General features: G+C 43.0%; 2 protein-coding genes across 2 annotated transcripts; both read right to left on the bottom strand.

Moving 5' to 3' along the window:
* Nucleotides 1–504: 504 nt before the first annotated feature.
* Nucleotides 505–3626, bottom strand: LOC136428957 (Golgi-resident adenosine 3',5'-bisphosphate 3'-phosphatase-like). Its single transcript, XM_066418807.1, has 2 exons — nt 3598–3626; nt 505–3337 (listed from the first exon to the last, which is right to left on the bottom strand). The coding sequence occupies exon 2, from the start codon at nt 3137–3139 to the stop codon at nt 1952–1954; it is 1188 nt and encodes a 395-aa protein (XP_066274904.1). The 5' UTR covers nt 3140–3337; nt 3598–3626; the 3' UTR covers nt 505–1951.
* Nucleotides 3627–4620: 994 nt separating this feature from the next.
* Nucleotides 4621–17106, bottom strand: LOC136428955 (aldehyde dehydrogenase 1A1-like). Its single transcript, XM_066418804.1, has 14 exons — nt 16997–17106; nt 15724–15828; nt 14427–14567; nt 14033–14162; nt 12943–13004; nt 11849–11977; nt 11312–11425; nt 10764–10866; nt 9009–9193; nt 8311–8475; nt 7841–7998; nt 7367–7441; nt 6502–6541; nt 4621–5266 (listed from the first exon to the last, which is right to left on the bottom strand). The coding sequence occupies exons 1-14, from the start codon at nt 17045–17047 to the stop codon at nt 5237–5239; spliced, it is 1488 nt and encodes a 495-aa protein (XP_066274901.1). The 5' UTR covers nt 17048–17106; the 3' UTR covers nt 4621–5236.
* Nucleotides 17107–18922: the final 1816 nt, after the last annotated feature.

The raw sequence follows: 18922 nt of genomic DNA, 5'->3' as shown, positions 1-18922 counted from the left end.
AAAAAGAAAAGTAAAAAAAAAAGAAGTTTAAATCATTATGAAATTTACGTGGTCAGGAAGGTTGAATAAATGATTAAAAACACAGAGAATGGTATACCAAATAATGGATTCTTCATTTTTGGTCTTTCACATCTTCCTCTTTGATTTTGGCATTCTAGACATTAGTATCCATTTCCGCAATATATTTTTGCAAATTACGGCATATATTTGCTCATTTTGTAGCTGCTTTGCATGGTCTACAGGATGTTAGAAAACTTTTTTCATGGCCTAGGGAATGTGTTCTGTGACTTCTATTTAGAATCTAAATAGATACATCGGTGTAACTATCACAAACCTGTAACTACCTGGGAGGGACGCTAGGGTGTGCTATTTCGTCTTGAAGTCCCTGCGGAAAATGGCAGTACAAGAAACAAAAAAGATGGTGTTTTTTCTTTTAATGTATGAGGAGAGGAGGGGGTAAACAAGCAAATGAATGTTGAGAATGAAAAACAGACTGCAGAGATGCACATTGTTGGCATGAAAGCATGCTGATTTAATTTTACGTGTTCTCAAAGCTACATCTATGTCCCCAAGCCACCAATCTCATCTGCATGAATCAATCTTTTGAAATGACAAGAAATTTACAACGTTATTTTTTTCTCTTTCAACATATTTCTAGTATCCTTGCTCACACATGAAGTTGAAGAATTACCCCAACTACTGTACACTGTCATCACAATGTAGAATTCAGTAGAAATATACCATCACCATAATCTCCTTTTCATACCTATTCACAGGTTTTTCTACAATTTCTTGTCATGGACATACATCCACCATTTCTAATGCACTCTTTTTACTGCCTGTATTCTAGTTACAAGTACAATGATTTCAGGATATCTATGAAATAATACAGCCTTTCTCGTCTTCCTTTTATCACATTAATACAGAAAATGCCCATATAGCCTAGGTAGTTTACACATGGATTCATTCAATCCTCTGCAATGGCGCAAAGTAGCACAAATCTCTGAATTTGAGTATTGTTATAAATCTGACAATATGCCACATTTTAACCTTCTCCCTGCTGCCTAAACACATAACCAAAACAAAGTTTGTTCCTAGCAGACTGAAGGTTATATACTGGCCACCACCTTTATATATAGAAAAATTAATTAAGTTTTCATTCTACCTATGCTGTACACCGAATTGACTAATCAACAATTACATCAGAAATGTAAGTAAGACTTGAAGTTACCATTGTTTTGTTCATACATGTTAAATTTCTGTCTCTCTCTTGCAGACTTTGCTCTGAGGTAATAATCTCTACCAGACTCGGTGAGTTGCAGAAAAAACAGTAGAAATTGGCTGGCTAGAAGGGGTCAGCCAGTCCTCTGAAAAAAATATTTACCCCATTTTGGCCAATTTCTTGCAAATTTTAAGATCTGTAGCTCAACTGATAGAAGCCTCACAGTTGGTATTAAGTTGGTAACCGGGAGACCCCAGTTCAAGTCCTGAGACCAGACATCTCGATTTGGTCTGCACCAGTCTTTCAGAAGGGACTTAAAATGGGGCCCCGTGTTCAAGGATGTGTTTCGAGCACGCATCTTAAAGGGGAAGGACTAGCAACCCCTCCCTGTAAAAATGTACCCCAATACAGAAACAGCAAGGAAACTTGCTGGCCTATGTGCCACTACAAGGGGAACAACAAGAAGCCTGATAGAGATTACTGACATAACACAAAGTCCGCTCACAATGACCCCTCACAGCAGTCGTGGCTGGTGATACAAACATGTGGAGCTCAAAGTCTAGTTTAAAGTGAAAAACAATTATTTCAACCAGACCTAAGGGATGATTGTAGTTAGAATGTAACCATGACTGCACTGATACTAATTATCATAGTGGTGTCCTTCTAGGTTATCATTTTGTCATTCATTTACAAAGCAGCAGCATGTATAAGACCACAGGGTCATCCGTTCTAGTGTTTCTCTGCTAGCTTCTTGGCTTCGGGAGCAAACTTCTCCAGAAACTTCTGGTGATCGACCAGGGTTGCTAGCAGTCCCCCCTCGTTTTTAGGGTTTCCCTCTGCGGAGTAGTTGATTTCCTCCCCACCTAGCGTTGTCATGTGTCCGTTCATGGCGAGCAGCAGGGCATTCCCGGCACAGATGTCCCACTTCTTTATCAGGGTGACGTGTATGTACGCGTCGGCGATGCCCTCGAACAGCGACAGGACCTTATACCCCGCGCCTCCCGCCGGTATGACCTCCGTCTTGTCCCCTAACATCTGCTTGGCGACCTGCTCTACCGACCCGGCGTGCGAACGCGACACGATGATCTTCTGCGCCTGTCCCTCTCCGGCCTTCCTCTCCAAGACGTTGAGCCCCTTGGAGTGTCCGTGCCCCACCCAGGCCCAGGCAGTCCTGTGTTCGAACGGCTTGTGGATAACTCCTATGGCGGGCTTGCCCTTGATGGCCACGCACACCATGGTGGTCACGTACTGCCGCAGGTCTTCTGTGTACTCCTGCGTAGCGTCCAGAGGGTCGACCCACACAGTTATGTCCTCGTAGGAGACCCTCTGGTCAGTCTTGATGACTTCATCGACCTCAGGGTGGGTCTTTTTCGGCGTCTCCACCGTGTGTACCTCGTCCCCTTTCTTCTCGTGCTCCTCGGACACGACCTTAAGGTGCGGGAACGCCTTCTCGAACCCGTGCACGATCGCGATGTGTGACTGCAGGTCGCCGTCCGTCATCGGGTCGTTTGCGCCTTCCTTCGTTTCTCCCTTGCTCTTCTCCGCGAGCTTGTTTGCCTCACGGATTTCTCTGACCCTGTCACCTCCCTTCTGCGCTAAGTCAATGCTCACAGCAAGCAGCTCCTTCAGGCTAATGTCCACGTTCATGGCGTGCACATCCCCGTCTTCACCCAGCGTCAGCTTGGGGTTCTTCTTGTCGCTCGAGCCCCTCATCCACACTTGTAGGTACAGAACCACGCTACCGATCAGTATGAATATCAGGGCATACCCTAGAGGGGATAGGCGCACTCCCATAGGCGCCATGGCTCCAGCCGGTTCAAAAGCCTTGCGTGCGAACGCTCCGATAGCCTCCTTCCAGCTTCGCTTGTAGACGACGAATGTCTGTGGTCCTTCAGAGTCCTTCTCCACGGAAATCATCGCGAGACACTCCCGGGAAAACGGCTACGGCAGACCCGCTTGGCAGCGCTGCCGGTGTGCAAGAACTGGGCTCCACGTCACCAAACACCACCGGTCGAACCGGAGCCATGGCCCCGGGCATTGCGCGCTGTTTACGTCACAGATTAAGTCGATTATTGGAAGCCTCGGATTCGCCACGCCTATCCTGAGAGACCACACCTGTAAGAGGGGCATAGATATGGAGATTAATTCTCCAAACAACACCTGAGCAACGGGAACTACAAGTATGCAGATATGTTATTTTTCCGGGGTTACAGTTCTTACCGGCTTTATACAAGTTTTAACTTCAAACTAAAGAAAAGCAAAAGTTCTCATGAACACATGCGACTAGCCAGCAATCTATAGCTTCAGAAGAGGTGGTTTAAAGTCGACAACGATGTCTGGCGCTCAGGAACAGACGAATTTTTGGAGATACACACCTGAAACTCGGCGTCTAGTACAGCGCGGCCGCCATTTTGGGATGGGAAGCGCGGTGCATGTTGGGACAGTGGAGCTTGCCGATGACGCAACTTTGTGCGGTCCCATGGGACAAAAACTTGTCGGAAAACTTTTCAACTTTCTTTCATCCCGAACTTTCATTCCATACTTTTAAACCTCACCTGTTAACTAATTCTTTCAATCATTCCAATCCGAATTCAGTGTACTAAAGAGCCTCTAAATTCTATGGAATTAGGGAAGACAGAAAACGAAAAAATGACTCGAAAAGTGTTAGTGTTTTGGACAAGTTAATTTACAGTCAAACCTTTCCTGCAAAAAATGTTGGCAAAAGACCATCAATGTCTCCTGATTTTTTAACCAATATTTCTTGAAAAAGACATTGGCCTGAGTTCATTCTATTTTTTTGCCTGTAAAAAGAAAAACTTTCGCAAATTGTCACAAGGTTCCGAAGTACTGCTTGTCAAAATCACATTTTGTGTTGCTCATTTTTTGCCTCATCTTACTTCTTGCATCTTTGTTTTTAAAGCTGTACAGTAATATGTTTTGTAATGCGTTATGTGATATGCATATGAAAGAAATACACCTGTTATGATATTGTGCTTTCAACTGAGAACTGTTGAACCAAGGAGGTTTGATTTTAACCCTCTCCCTGCTGCCTAACTCTGTAACCAATAGGGAATTTGGTGCTAAAGGTTAAAGCCCTTTTGTTGAACATTATGTCCTGTATGTGAATCTAACTGAAGTTCCCAAGTCCTCTGATAATTCTGTGTAAGAAGTAGGCAGTCCAGCGTTCTGTAGCTGTAAGAGATCAACACAGTTCACTGAATAAAATAAAAAAAACTCTTTGTACACAACCAAGTGGATTTTTCAATCAATGTTTCTGTGACCAGCTTTACACTGCAGCACAGGTGCTGATGCTTATATAGATGCGTTCCAAAGAGTCTTTTAATTCAGTGACTTACCAACCTGATGAAACTATTCACGGACACAGTCCACTCTTTGAACATATTCATCCCTTGTCTTTTATTGATTTCCCCTTTCACTACAAGAGCTGTAGAGAAAGTCTTTCACCATGATTACTTCCTTGATACTTGATCAGATCTCCTCATCGGATGAGTGGCCAGCGTCAGGATGAATTCTTCTTTTACATCTCGCCACCATTCTCGGCCAGTCCACTCTGTTCTGGGCCATCTTGCTCAAGTCTGTCAGCCTCAGGTTGTTCATACCATATAAACCCATTGTAAAATATGTGAGGACTACCACCCATTCTAAAAGTAGAGTAGTCCAGTTTAATATACTTATAACTTGACAAGAATACATTCTTGAATGAGGAACTATCTGCGGAAGCATCCATCGCCTGTTGACTATTCCATCCCCTGCATGGGGATGGAAGTTGTCTATAAAGCATTGTTTATTCAATACTGCATACTTTCTTAAGTGTATGATATTCCAACTTTCCCATGCATAAAACACCAACACATAGCAACTTAATGTTCTCTTCTTTCTTTTTGGTCGACTTTGGTCGAAGCTAAAATTATGCTTTTTCATCAACACAGACATTATCAAGGCATCTGTGAAACCCTTCGGGTGACCTTTATCTTCTGCAGAGTAGGTAACGTCCTAGCACTTTTTAGCCAGCTTGATGGTCACCTGAAAAACAAAATATCAACATAAGAAATACTGTTGACATTTATAGCCAATAAAAGAAATAAATGTCACTCATAGAATTACTGTAATGCAACACAGATTATCACATAGCCAGATGACGTCGACCAATCAGAAGTCCCCATTGCATATCGGTTATGATGTCATAAATTAAGCTCATAAATTAATCTCATAAATCGATCTCGTTCGCTTCGCTCTGTGGATTTATTTGGTGCTTATATTATAGCAAATGACCAGGCGGTTTATACACCTCGGGGCAAAACAATCTTTGTGTAAAATAAAGATTATAGTAACCATAAAACAAACCAGTCCTGTGGTTCGTTGGTCTGCCAAAGAACCTTATAGTTCATGAGCCATTTGTAATAAATGTAGCAATGAAGGGTACTGTGAATTCATTCATTTTTGCAGGGACTCAATTTTGTGCGCGAAGGGGAAAGGAGGTTTCTATTGTGTTTTAAGCTTGCGGTTGAAACAGTTCTGTAGTACAGTTAATGCAGTAATGCGTTGGGAATGAAAATTAATAGTGTCATGATGTTTTGGATTCAAGGACAAGTCAATGAGAAAATAAAAGCATTTGGTTATATTAACGTGACATTGTAATTCTAATGGCCTGCAGTCCTGAATCTAACATTTCAAGTTAAAATCCTCCCACACCATAATTGATGTATAGGGCGGTGCCCATCTCCGTTTCATAGCCCTGGGGCCACACTGTGGTGCAATCACTGCAGCAGGGGGCTAGTCCACTGGCAGTGGAGTGTGTTTAACTTCCATACTGTTTCATAAGTATGTACCATTTTTATAAAGTCTTTGGTATGACTCAATGCGCCTCTTGTCCAGAGGTGCCCTACGTGGGGCTTGAACCCCAGTCCTTCTGGTCCAAGTAATTTGAACCAGATGTGGCAGAGTAGCAAAGGCGCAGACCACTACACCACAGGGACACCCCCCTAACATTTCAAACCTAGATATAATTCTAATACTTAATACTGTAAATACAGAGATGTTTGCGGTGGTTTTATGTTCAAGGTTTTGCGGTGAACTCTTCACGGCAAACTTAATACCACCGCAAAAAACCGTTCGATCGTGCGACTGTACATGTAGCTCTACTATTGTTTCAAACGCGAACTCAAAACCACTGCGAACACTCCATTTTCTCCCTGCCGTGAAATTACATCCCCGCAAACATTTCTGCATTTACAGCACTCCATCCATGATATACTTACAGTCTTGACTTCAGTGTACTCATGCAGAGCATATTCTCCCCTGGATGGAAACAAGAAATGTTTATAATGTTTTATCATGAATTGATAATAAGGCACGCCACATTATCTAAATGTTAATAATCTGGACATTGGTTTTTTGCTGCAGTTATTACTGTTATGTGTATACCTCTACTGTATTGCTTATTTTCTATGTTGTGTGGGGGACAGCCTGTAAAGGTGACTTACATCACCTGTTTTGTTTCCCCTCCATCAAATTCAATGATATATTCAAATAAGCTAATCTACAAATCAAAAATCATAACTGGTGATAGCATGTCCATAACAAAACTGCAGTAGTACCTTAGAAAGCCACTAGGGGGACCATTATCACTGCAAACCTGGCCTTCATTTTCCTGATCCCTACCCATCTACCAAATATCATTAAGGATCCATCCACAGCTTCTTGAGTTCTGCTGACCACAAACAGGCAAACCCCCCCCCACACACACAGATACATATATACATACACACACACACACACACACACACACACACACACACACACACACACACACACACACACACACACACACACACACAGATACATATATACATACACACACACACACACACACACACACACACACACACAGACACACACACACACCCACACACACACCCCCACACACACACACACACACACATACACACAGAGACACACACACACATACACGCACACACATACATACATACACACAGAGACACGCACACACACACACACACACACACACACATACACACACATACATACACACAGAGACACACACACAGACAAACAGCACCTAAAACACAACCTTCCTAACCGACGGTAACAAACATAACTCACAGCTCTCGTCCATTGCCCGACATCTTGAAGCCTCCAAAAGGGGCCTGAAGTAACCCAGGATCGTAGGTGTTCACCCTGTGTAAAAAAAACTCATTTGGTTTCATCTTAATTCTTTGCCTCAGGCATCATAGCAAAAACACACATCGCAACAATGAAAACACACAGGCATGCATTATAACTGCACAACCGGTACATATATAGTCACCTAACAACATTTCGGTGACCGTCTGTCACCTTCCTCAGGGCATTGCTGACTGGTTCTACTTCACACTGCAGCTAGGTGTCTCTGCTGCAGTGTGAAGAATGTGGTCCCAAAGCACACCTAGCTGCAGTCAGTATTGTACTGAGGAGGGTGACAGACGGTCACCGAAATGTCAGCAGGTGATTATTCACTGGTTGTGTAACTTGAAGTGTTATTCATTTTGAATTCAGGATTTTTGCCACAATGATGAAATATGAGATAAAGGTACTCACCAGACAGACCCAGCAAGCACGCTGTTTGCGATGGTCAGGGCCTTGTCAATGTCCTTAGTGAAGACACCGGCTGCCAGGCCGTAGGTCGTGTTGTTGGCTCGGTCAATGGCCTCCTCCATGGACTTGAACTTAAAGATGGTCTGAACTGGTCCAAAGATCTGTAGAAATACCAACAGTGTACAGTAAAGCAACATATTAAGTTAATGTGTGGATATCCCTACTTAACTGGCTTACTTACAGCTTAACTGGTAGAAGTTTCACAATTTAGCTCCTGGTTCAAATTAGTTGCTAACTGAGAAAACCCGGTTCAATCCTGGGTCAGGACATCTCAGTTGGAGCTGCACCCAACTCCTTCCTGTAAAAATATACCCTGCTACTAAAACTGCAAGGAAACTTTCTGCCCTCAGGCACTACAAGGGTCTGAACAAACAAACAAACAAACAAACAAACAAACAAACAAACAAACAAACCTCTTCCTTGGCAATCCTCATGTGGTCCTGCACGTCGTAGAACACCGTGGGCTTGACAAAGTACCCCTTGTCACCATGACGATCGCCGCCACACCCGAGCTGAGCCCCCTCTTCCTTCCCGCTGTGGATGAGTCCCAGGATCTTGTCAAACTGCTCTTTGTCAACCTGAAGAAGAGAATTTTTAGTGCATTACAATTCAAATTGTCAACTTTTATAAGTTGAAGGGGCAACCCAGCTGTCTTGATATGAAATAAGTGAATAAATAAATATATAGAGCTTGTATTGGAGCATTGAGAGTCCTTTCAGCACCTTTTACTTGAGTTAAAAACTACTAAAACTAACATAATAAGGGAAGACAATTTATGATGGCTCAATAGATGTCAATTAGCTCCTGTTGTTAGAGTACTGCATGATTCAAAATTTTATCCAGTTGCTCGAGTAACTGTCATTTGGTGTATCTTATTACCTGGATGTCTAACCATCATCAACGTACCTTTACCTAGGCTTCCCCTTTGCACTACCAACTGGATTTCAACCGGGGGTTAAGCAAATGTTTTGGGGGTCCTCACCCAAAATGGGGGGTGAAAAGGAGGGAAAAGTCACTCTTTTTAACCCACTTTTCAGTCTCCTTGTGTCCAGGTAAAATGGGGTAAGGACCCCCAAATCCAGTTGGCAGTGTTACCTTATCTGTTACTCACCTGGGGTCCATGCTCCGCATTCAGGTCAAACCCGTGGCCGATGGTTCGGCTGTTGGCACGTTCTACGCTCTTCTTGACGAACTCGTCGTAGATGGACTCCTGCACAAACGTGCGCGAGCCGGCGCAGCAGCACTGCCCCATGTTGCCGAACAGCCCGCTGTGAGCCGTCTCCACCGCAACATCAACTGGGGGGGCGGCAATAATAATATCGGTCAGAAATTACCCGTGCAATGGCAGCCTTTCTAGTGCTGAATTGGTGCAGGGTTTTAGTGAAGGTGTTCCTACAGCATCTGTATCTGTACCTGTATAGCCGGTATAACCGCCCTTCGGCGTAACACACCAGCTTCGCAGGCACGCAGCGCAGCAGCAGCTGGTTGTATTACACTGAACGGCATGTCACACCTAACTTTTGCGCATCTGACTGCAATCGTTCTTTGAAGCTATTTAGTGAAGGTGTTCCTACAGCATCTGTATCTGTATCTGTATAGCCGGTATAACATAATACACAAGGGCACATAATACACAAGGGTTCACATAATACTCAAGGGCAACAGATACACATCCATTCCACACTTGCACGGGTAATTTCTGAGTAAGAGAGTTTTATTTGCCAGTTCTTGCCCGAGGGCTAATTGCAAGATGAAACAATGTATAGAAAAGGTATACAGACACTGTGCGAGTTAACAATGGTGACAAGTGGAACAAATGGGTATTCTAAGAACTATGGAATGCAATCTACGCTTTTTGGGTTTCACTTCTTCTTTGGATAATATTGGTCAGAAATTACCCGTGCAATGGCAGCCTTTCAAGTGCTGAATTGGTGCGGGGTTCACATAATGCACATGGGCAACAGATACATATACGTTCCACACTTGCACTTTGTGGAAGTGTGGAGCCATTCGGCTGCACCAGGTGACCTCAATACGACCTTCCCAAACCGAAGTCAGGTACCCATTCACACCTGGGTGGAGTGAGGAAAGTTGTGTAAAGTGCCTAATTTCCCAAGGACACAACGACGGACACGCTGCACTGCCGGGAATCAAACAGGGGACCTCTCGACCCCAAGCCTAATAGCCTAACCGCTAGTCCACTGACGCCACAAGAGGCATACGTCGGTGAAGAGTAGACATTCAGGTAATAATATACGCAAAAAAACAGTTACTCAAGCATCTGGATAGAATTTGCTTCGTGGGGTACTTTGGTAGGTACATGTATGTCAAGATTTATGTTGGGAGGAACGATACATGTATGTAAATTACAATGTCATTTTCCAAAATCCTGATCTAGTTGCTCGAGCTTCTTCTTGCACAAGAGGGATACATTTTGTATTAGGTTATTCAATTTTGAAGCACGACACTGATAACTATTTTCCATATCATTACAACAACAACTAAATATCATTATATGATTTTTTTTTCACATAAAAATATCTACTGCTCTTTGTGCGTTTTATGCTAGCATAAATTAGGCACGTGTTAGCCAGTAGATGCCAGACTGTTTCCCGGGCCCACACAGGCCATCTCCTCGGTTCAGGGCCAACATGTCCTCGTCTAAAGTTAACAGCAGACCCAACCCTGAGTTAGACCCTGAGGAACACTCTGACTCAGAGTGCTGTGGAAAATTTTCCTGGGGGCATGTTGGTCCTGGAGCCATTGGAGTTGGTTTGTGTAGACCCTGCATGGAAACAGTCTGGTATTCAGGCTAGGTACATGTGTATTACAAAATGTAATGTAACTCAGCTACAGGGGTACTCACGATCAGAGTCAGCGAACACAATGAGTGGGCTCTTCCCTCCCAGCTCCAGCGACACCCGCTTCAGGTTACTCTTCCCTGCCGCCTGCTGAATAATCCTCCCAACCTTTTAACAAGTACGTCAATAAGAAATACTTCATCAGGTCACTGAATAAAAATACCCTTTGTACACAACCAAGTGTTTTATTCAACTGACATTTCGGTGACCATCTGTCACCTTCCACTTTGCTTTTAGGACCGCATCAGTAAGCAGCTGAACCTACAGCTGTAGTGCAATGTGAACCAGTCAGAATTGCCCTGAGGAAGGTGACAGATGGTCACCAAAACGTTGGTTGAATAAAACATTTGGTTGTGTACAAATAAAGAGTCCTTCAATTCAAGCAACATTTCAGTTAAATAACTTTACTGATGGACTTTTGTTGGCTGTTGGATGAATGACAAGAAGACCACTCAGGGGACTGATAAAATCTACTTTATGTGGACAGGTGGTCACTATAGACAGGATTCTTAATGCTTGTGTCACTGGGAAAAATTATCTACGAGATGCCTACATCAGTGGAGCCAGTGAAGGCCACCTTGTCCACGTCCATGTGTTCAGCGATGGCCGCTCCGGCCGTCGGGCCGTAACCGGGGACGATGTTGATCACTCCTGGGGGGAAGCCGGCCTGGAGTAGCACAAGTAAAAAAGTCATTAAAAAAGTCTTCTTGTTTCTATCTTTCATTTTCTGTTCCTAATCTGATCTTTTCCCATTGTTTATCTATTTCTTTTTTCTTTTTACTTTCCTTACTGTTCCCTTCTTTCTCTGTTTTTTAAAAGCAGCCAAAAAATCAAGACTTGATACCACGTTTAAAAAAAACGAAAATTCTGCTGCAGTACCAAGGTCACACACCAGGCACCAAAACTTGACCTTAACCTTTGTCTTCCCAAGACCTACCCACATGCCAAACATCATTTCAATTGATTCAGCGGTTCTTGAGATCTATCCCCAGACACGCACATGCGCACACATACACTGATACAGCCTCAGTAATCAAAAACCATACCTCCATTTTTCATGGAGGTACAAAGCAAGAAAAACACAATGTACCTCCACGACCAGAGCGGCGACATACAGCGCGGAGAGAGGCGTCTGCTCAGCTGGCTTCAGCACGACGGTGTTTCCACAGGCCAGGGCTGGTCCTATCTTCCAGGCAACCATCATCACCGGGTAGTTCCACTGCAGAAAACAAACGCTTCGATACGTTTATGAGGGTTAGACATTCAGGTTAACAATATATACAGACTATTCAAACCCTACAACTGGATAAAATTTGGAGATTTCAATCCGGACGTTTTGAGTGACATCCATCACTCTTCTTCAGTGTCACTAAAATGAACTCTGGGCAAAACGAAATACAATTTCTTATGAGTTAGTGCCCGTGGCATGTTCAACCGGTTTTCCCAGTTAGAATGACTAGCATTGTATTCGTTTTGCCCAAGTTCATTTTAGTGACGCTGAAGAAGAGTGATGGATGTCACTTGAACCACCTGGAATTAAATCTCCAAATTTTATGCAGTTGTAGAGTTTGACTTGTCTTTATAAACACATTGATGTTACTGATTACAATTAGAACCGATATACAATTAGAAATCGGCACACAATAAGCCACAAAACAAAACAAAAACACAGCCAAGTAGAAGCATCCTCACTCTTTCTTTCCCCGTACCATCCCACAATGGAATACCCTGCCTGGCACGGTTGCGACGGCTCCCACCGTTGAGTCGTTCCGTGCCAGGCTGGAGGCCTGCCCGCCTTAGCCCGGGACCTCAACTCCCCCCCTACTTTGCCCCTGAAGGGGTTATTTGGGGGCAACTCCTATGTAGACGTAGATGTAGATGTAGATGTAGATAGCTTTCAAATTGATAACAATGCTTGTAATCAGATGTGCAAAGGTTCTGCGTTACAGGTCGTTCAGTGCAGTGTAGTTTAACCAGCTGCTCCCGCGCCGCGTGCCTGTGAAGCTGGTGTGTTATGCTGAATTGAGGTTATACCAGTTATATGGAAACAGGTACCGAAGCTGGTGTGTCATGTCAAAGGGCCAGGTTATACCAGCTATTATAACAGATAGACTGATACAGAAGAAGCTCAGAGCTATAGAGGCTATGTCCATTTCATCAGTTGGGTCATTGAGAGGAACTTACAGGTATGATCTGGCCACACACTCCCACCGGCTCATGCCTGGTGTAGGTGAACATGGGTCCATCTGCAGAACACAAGAAATGAACTGTATAAGCTTGTAGAAAACCTATTTCCCTAATTCACACATTTAAGTACTGTACAAAAATTCATATTCCTAATGCGACTAGACAAACCTCCCATTGAAAAACACGTCTGTTCTTTTATATCTACTATAACCGAAAAGCGAGGAGAAGTAGAATTTATCTAATGATAGTCATATTCTTTTTGTACCCGTTAACTGTACTTGTTATTTTGTTTTGTTGTGACCTGTACTTAGCCAAGTGTGGCAGAAATGTGCAATAAAGGTCTTCATTCATTATAACATTTCATGCACTTTTTATCGTTAGGCCACACAAATTTAATTTCTTCGTTAACAGATTTTTTTTTAATCAAAGGACATCATTAAAACAGAAGGCTAGAGTGAAAACTTGCACCTGACCCTGTTCACTCCCTGAAACTGTGTGCACCAAAGTACAAACTTTCCTCTGAGATTCTGTTTTCATGTTGATTTCTAATTTTTTTTGAAAATTCCGTTAACCAAGAAATTAAATTGGTGTGGCCTTATGTATAATTGCTTTTGTGAAAAATGTGTACAAGACAATGGGTCTGACTAGGTCACTTTCAAGTTTCAACCTATGTCTAGTATTGACAAATTCATTCTTCTTATGCGTTTGACCATACTATATTAAACAAATCCAATTCTTAACCTATATTTCTAACATCACAAAGACACGAGAAGAAGCCGAAGCTATGTATTAGAGTAGTTTTAGAACCAATGTTTTAGATTAGTATTAGAGTTCTGTCAGTGTCATCATATTTTCTTTACCACAAATTTTGTATCTGTACCTGTGCCTGTACTTAGCCCGATAGGGCATGAATGTCCAATAAAGGTTATCATTATTACTAACAATAAGAGAACAATGAAATACACACAAATTACACGTCGTGTGGGTGTCATCTTCCAGATATAGTAGGTGTACAATGTAAAGTAATAGAATGTTGAGTAATACGGCATGTTCCCCTGGGAACAAGCTTAATCAACGAACAACTCACCGACTGGGATGGTTTTCCCACAGACCTTGTCGGACCAGCCGGCGTAATATCGCAGCGTGTCGATGGTTGCACCCAAGTCCCCCTCATAGGCTTCAGCAAAAGGCTTGCCATTGTCCAACACCTCCAGACTCTGGAAAAAACAAACTGTTCTTATCTGTTCTTGAGCATCTTGATATATTTTTAAAGCATCTTAAGATCCTTTCAAAACCGAAGTCCACATCATAAGCTTCAGCAAAAGTTTTTCCATTGTCCAACAACCCCAGACTCTGGGAAAAACAAATTGTTCTCGGGTATCTTGATATACATTTTGTATTTTCAAAGCATCAAGGACTTTCCAAGTAGGAGGGGACAAGGAGATTGAGTAAAACTCTGGATAAAAATCTCTGTAACCTACAGCCAGGTAGACCCTGTCCCTCTCAATGAGATCTGCCAGCTTGTGCATGAGGCGGCCGCGCTGCGATGCATCCATGGTCCTCCAGGGGGAGCCGATCTTGAAGGCCGCCCTGGCTGCGGCAACAGCCTTGTCCACATCTGCCTACAGAGCAGAAATAACAGAATCATTTTGCATCCAACCAAACAAATGACTTTTTTTAAGAGAAAGGACAGCAGTTCAACCACTTTCTTTCTGTCGCATCCAAACACAACAAATGACTTTCTTGAAGGCTTAAGCTTACAGAGAGAGGACAGCAGTTCAAATACTGTACTTTCTTTCTGTTGCATAACCAGTAAACCATGCTTAGCTTACTCTCCAAGCAGAGGTTCGACTCGGATGGTTTTTGACCTGTTTTTAAGCGTTTTTGTCGGCTTTCTTTTTTGTCCCATTTTCTTTAAGTCACAGAAACGGCTAAAAACGACCTGGAGCCAAACCTCTGCTTGGAGAGTAGTACTTTAGTACAGTTTTGTTCTTTCACATCTTCTTCTTTGACTTTGGATTGGAATTGACTTTGTCATTCTACGACATTAGTATCCTTTTTCCAATATTTGTCTTGCAATCAACGACATATATTTGCTCCTTTTGCAGCTGCTTTGAACGATTTACAGTATGGTAGAGAACATTTTTGGGGGGTCCGGGTGGGGGGAAATGGACGAAACTTGTTGCATGCAAAGATGTCATCCGTAGAATTAAAGGCACCCAGAGCATTTTACGAGGCTTGAAAACTAGAAATATTCTAGTTGCTGAAATTTTTATGAAATGGACATTTAATGCCACTGTTTACCACATTTGCGTGAGGATTTCTTATCAAAAATTGCTCAAAAGCGTCACAAAAAAAAGGTACATGATAATCTTTTAGTTTCACGTGCCTAGTGTAAATAGATCGATACCATAGCTCCGCCCACCTCCGTCAAAACGTAGAAATGCAAAATTAAAACATAAAAATGCAAATATTTGACGAGCATGCAGTCGCTCTCTCATTGGTCGAACTACTAATTTTGATAGACAGTCGGGATCAGTCTATTTTATTTAAGGCCTTGGATTTTTAACCAGTTCTCACCACACAACGGCATCGTATCTTTGCTCCTTTAATGTCCATATGTAATGGTATAGTGTTATTGAAACTTAGTATGTGTAGGAATGACTATAAATTGGAGTTTTTTTATTTAAGTTTCAAGACTCATAAAATGCTCTGGATGCCTTTAAATCGACAGGTGAACGTGAAAGAAAGTTAAAAGCGAAAATGATAAATTATCACCTTGTCCCCTTCCTGCACATCTGCAAGTTTCTCCTCTGTGGCTGGGTTGAAGGTGGGGAAGGTCTTCCCACTCACAGAGTTGTGCCACTCGTTGTTGATGAAGATCTAACAAAAAGAAACACATGGAGCTCCTAATCAACCGACTATGTGCTGTTTTGTTGTAACATTATCTATAAATAAATTTACTGTAAATGCATTGAACTTTGCAGTGGTTTTATGTTTGCGGATTTTGCGGTATTTAACCTCTTCACCGCAAAAATGCTCATTGTGTTATCTGCCCGCCTACCACGTTTCAACTGCAAACTGCAAACCACTGCGAACACTCCATTTTCTCCCTACTGCAATATCAAATCACAGCGAACTTAATTGCATTTACAGTACCTCAAGGACATTATGTATGAGGTGCCAAAAGTTCTATCATAGAGAAAAAATGCATTTGTGTTGGCCGAGGCTGTGATACAGGCAGTGACTGGTCCAACCAGTAAAAATGTTATAATAGCTTGTAAAGGCCTTGATTCATTGATTGCAGTACACAATTGTAACACTCAAGGTCTTGAGCCGCCGTTGCTGGCTCTGACGCGGCTTTTTGGGGAGCTAAATAATACACTTTTTGCAGCCAGCAAAACTATATAACTATAATTACTGGGTCCCGGGCTGATGGTTACGGGCTGGCTGCAAAATGTGCATTATTTAGCCCCCCAAAAAGCCGCGTCAGAGCCTGCAACCAACCTCTTTGCTGCAACGGAGGCTACAAGATATCAAAACAAGAGTTACAGTTCAAGCCACTAGGGGGTCCCAAATCTCAACATTTAAACCCCCACACCAAAATGAATTCAATCCATCCAGGCTTTCTCAAGACATCGTTCACACACACACACACACACACACACACACACACACACACACACACACACACACACACACACACACACACACACACACACACACACACACACACTCACTAACTCACACACACACACATACACACACACACTCTCACGCACACACACACACACACACATACATACACATACACACACATACACACACATACATACACATACACACACACACACACACACACACACACACACACACACACATACACACACACACACACATACAGGCAGACACGGCACTGGATACATAACCCTCTTGGCAAGGTAAAAAGGGGCGTTCCACAAAACTCCAGTCACCAGTGTCCCATGCATTCCCGAGACCAAGGAGGTTTGCCGAGACACAGACAATATGGAATGATCCTAAACAACGATACCTGTGTGTACTTAATCTGCGGGTTGGTGACGGGTTCTGGAAGGTCTGCCATGATGGCGGTGTCTTCTGGAAAGTGGCAGGGCGAGATTTTATGATCAAGGCCATGTGATAAATCTGATGGGTCCGACTATTAAAGAGAGGAGGGGGGTCGGGATTGTCTTCAAATCTATAATGTAGAGTAAAACAAAATACAGGCTTTTGGTATATCTATGCGTGATAAAAAAATGTAAAACTTATCTTTATATTATCTAGTTTGTTTGCTTGTGCGTTGTACATATCACAATACTATCGACATAAAAACAGTTTTATACTTACCCCGCTTTTAGATGGAATAGGCTAGGCTAGAAACAGTCTGCCAGCCAGCTGGACGTCACGTGATGAGGGGTTTCCCGTCATTGGCCAATGAGGTGTAATCTCCAAGCAGATCTACACCGAGCGCGAAAATCGTATATGCTAGCCAGAGAAGGTCCAGTCAGCCAGACGGGCGCCGGGCTTTGCACGCCGGCACAATTCGCACCTTCTTTCTAAGCGCAGTTTGACTGCGGGGAGATTAGGTAACAATTGCGTGTTAATTAATAGTTTATTGCAAATTCATGCCCGTAGGCTAATTGCATGTTGACAACAATGTCGAAATACAAATGTAAGGTAAAACAAAGGTATACATGAATACAAAATCATTCTATATTGCTATTCTACAGTAAGTTTCTATATCTATGGTACTAATGCGGGGTTTGATTTCTTCTCTGAAAGCAGTGGAAAATAAAAAGTCCCACACTTTCAATGATGAGTGGGCTGGATGATTTTAAAAGGAATATGAGTTTCTGTGTATTTCTTAATTTAGAAAAGTTTTTGGAGATTTCGGATACTTTCGTGAATAATCTGTTTCTACCGGGCTGACTGGACCTTCTCTGGCTAGCATATACGATTTTCGCGCCCGGTGTAGATCTGCTTGGAGATTAAATGAGGTGTAGGTTTCGCTTTTGCCTGAGGCTACCAGGCTCCGCGGATGGTTGGAAAATTTGTAGAAATTGGCCAAATAGACTGAATAGTATGCTAAGGGAGGGAGGGTCCAATATGCCGGCAAACTGTACCCCTATAGCAGACTAACTCCTCTTGCATGTTTTCTGTCTCACTCACTCACTCACTCACTCACTCACTCTCACTCTCTCCCATAGCTTTAGCCAGCCGCCGGGGCAGCATAGCGTTCAGTGAAGAGTGAAGGCTCTCCACTGCTGGCGGTCTTCCATATGGCCAATTTCTACTCTTTCCAACCGCCTCTGGAGCCTCAGGTATAGGCTACTATTGACTGTCAACAATAGAACAATCGCAGGATGATCCTGTCAACAGAACAATTTTTTCCACTGTTGACAGGATCATCCTGTCAGGATGAATCGAAGAGCGGCCTAATGCTAAACTGGAACCGGAGTTCCTACTGGCGGAATCAACTCTACTACTCTACTCTACTCTACTCTACTCTACTCTACTCTACTCTACTCTACTCTACTCTACTCTACTCTACTCTACTCTACTCTACTCTACTCTAGGATCTGTCAGCAGTGCAGATTTTTCTACATCCACTTCCCTCGTTTTTACCTCCTCGGTTTTCTACAGCTAACGTTAACAGTTAACTCAAGTCAAAGCTGCCACTCGAAGCACTCGGAGGGGAACGAAATTTCTTGCGTTTTTTTTTCGAAATCAAGCGAAAATAAATGCGCGGGCGAATATGCCATCCAGTGAATTTACATAGTGTGGCCTCACGGCGAAAATGGCTCCGAGTAGAAAATTAAAAAAGAAACGGTCTTCACAAACGTCTGCGCACATGACCTTGAGGACCTCAGTAGACAAGTTTGAAGTCACTCCTGACCTTGAAGAAGATCTTCTTAAGTTTTTCGAAGCCCCTCCACGGCATCCAGTTGATGGTTTGCAC

The sequence above is a fragment of the Branchiostoma lanceolatum genome, chromosome 2 (assembly GCF_035083965.1).
Source record: "Branchiostoma lanceolatum isolate klBraLanc5 chromosome 2, klBraLanc5.hap2, whole genome shotgun sequence".
Classification (NCBI taxonomy): domain Eukaryota; kingdom Metazoa; phylum Chordata; class Leptocardii; order Amphioxiformes; family Branchiostomatidae; genus Branchiostoma; species Branchiostoma lanceolatum.
This window is presented reverse-complemented; position numbering and strand designations above follow the sequence as displayed.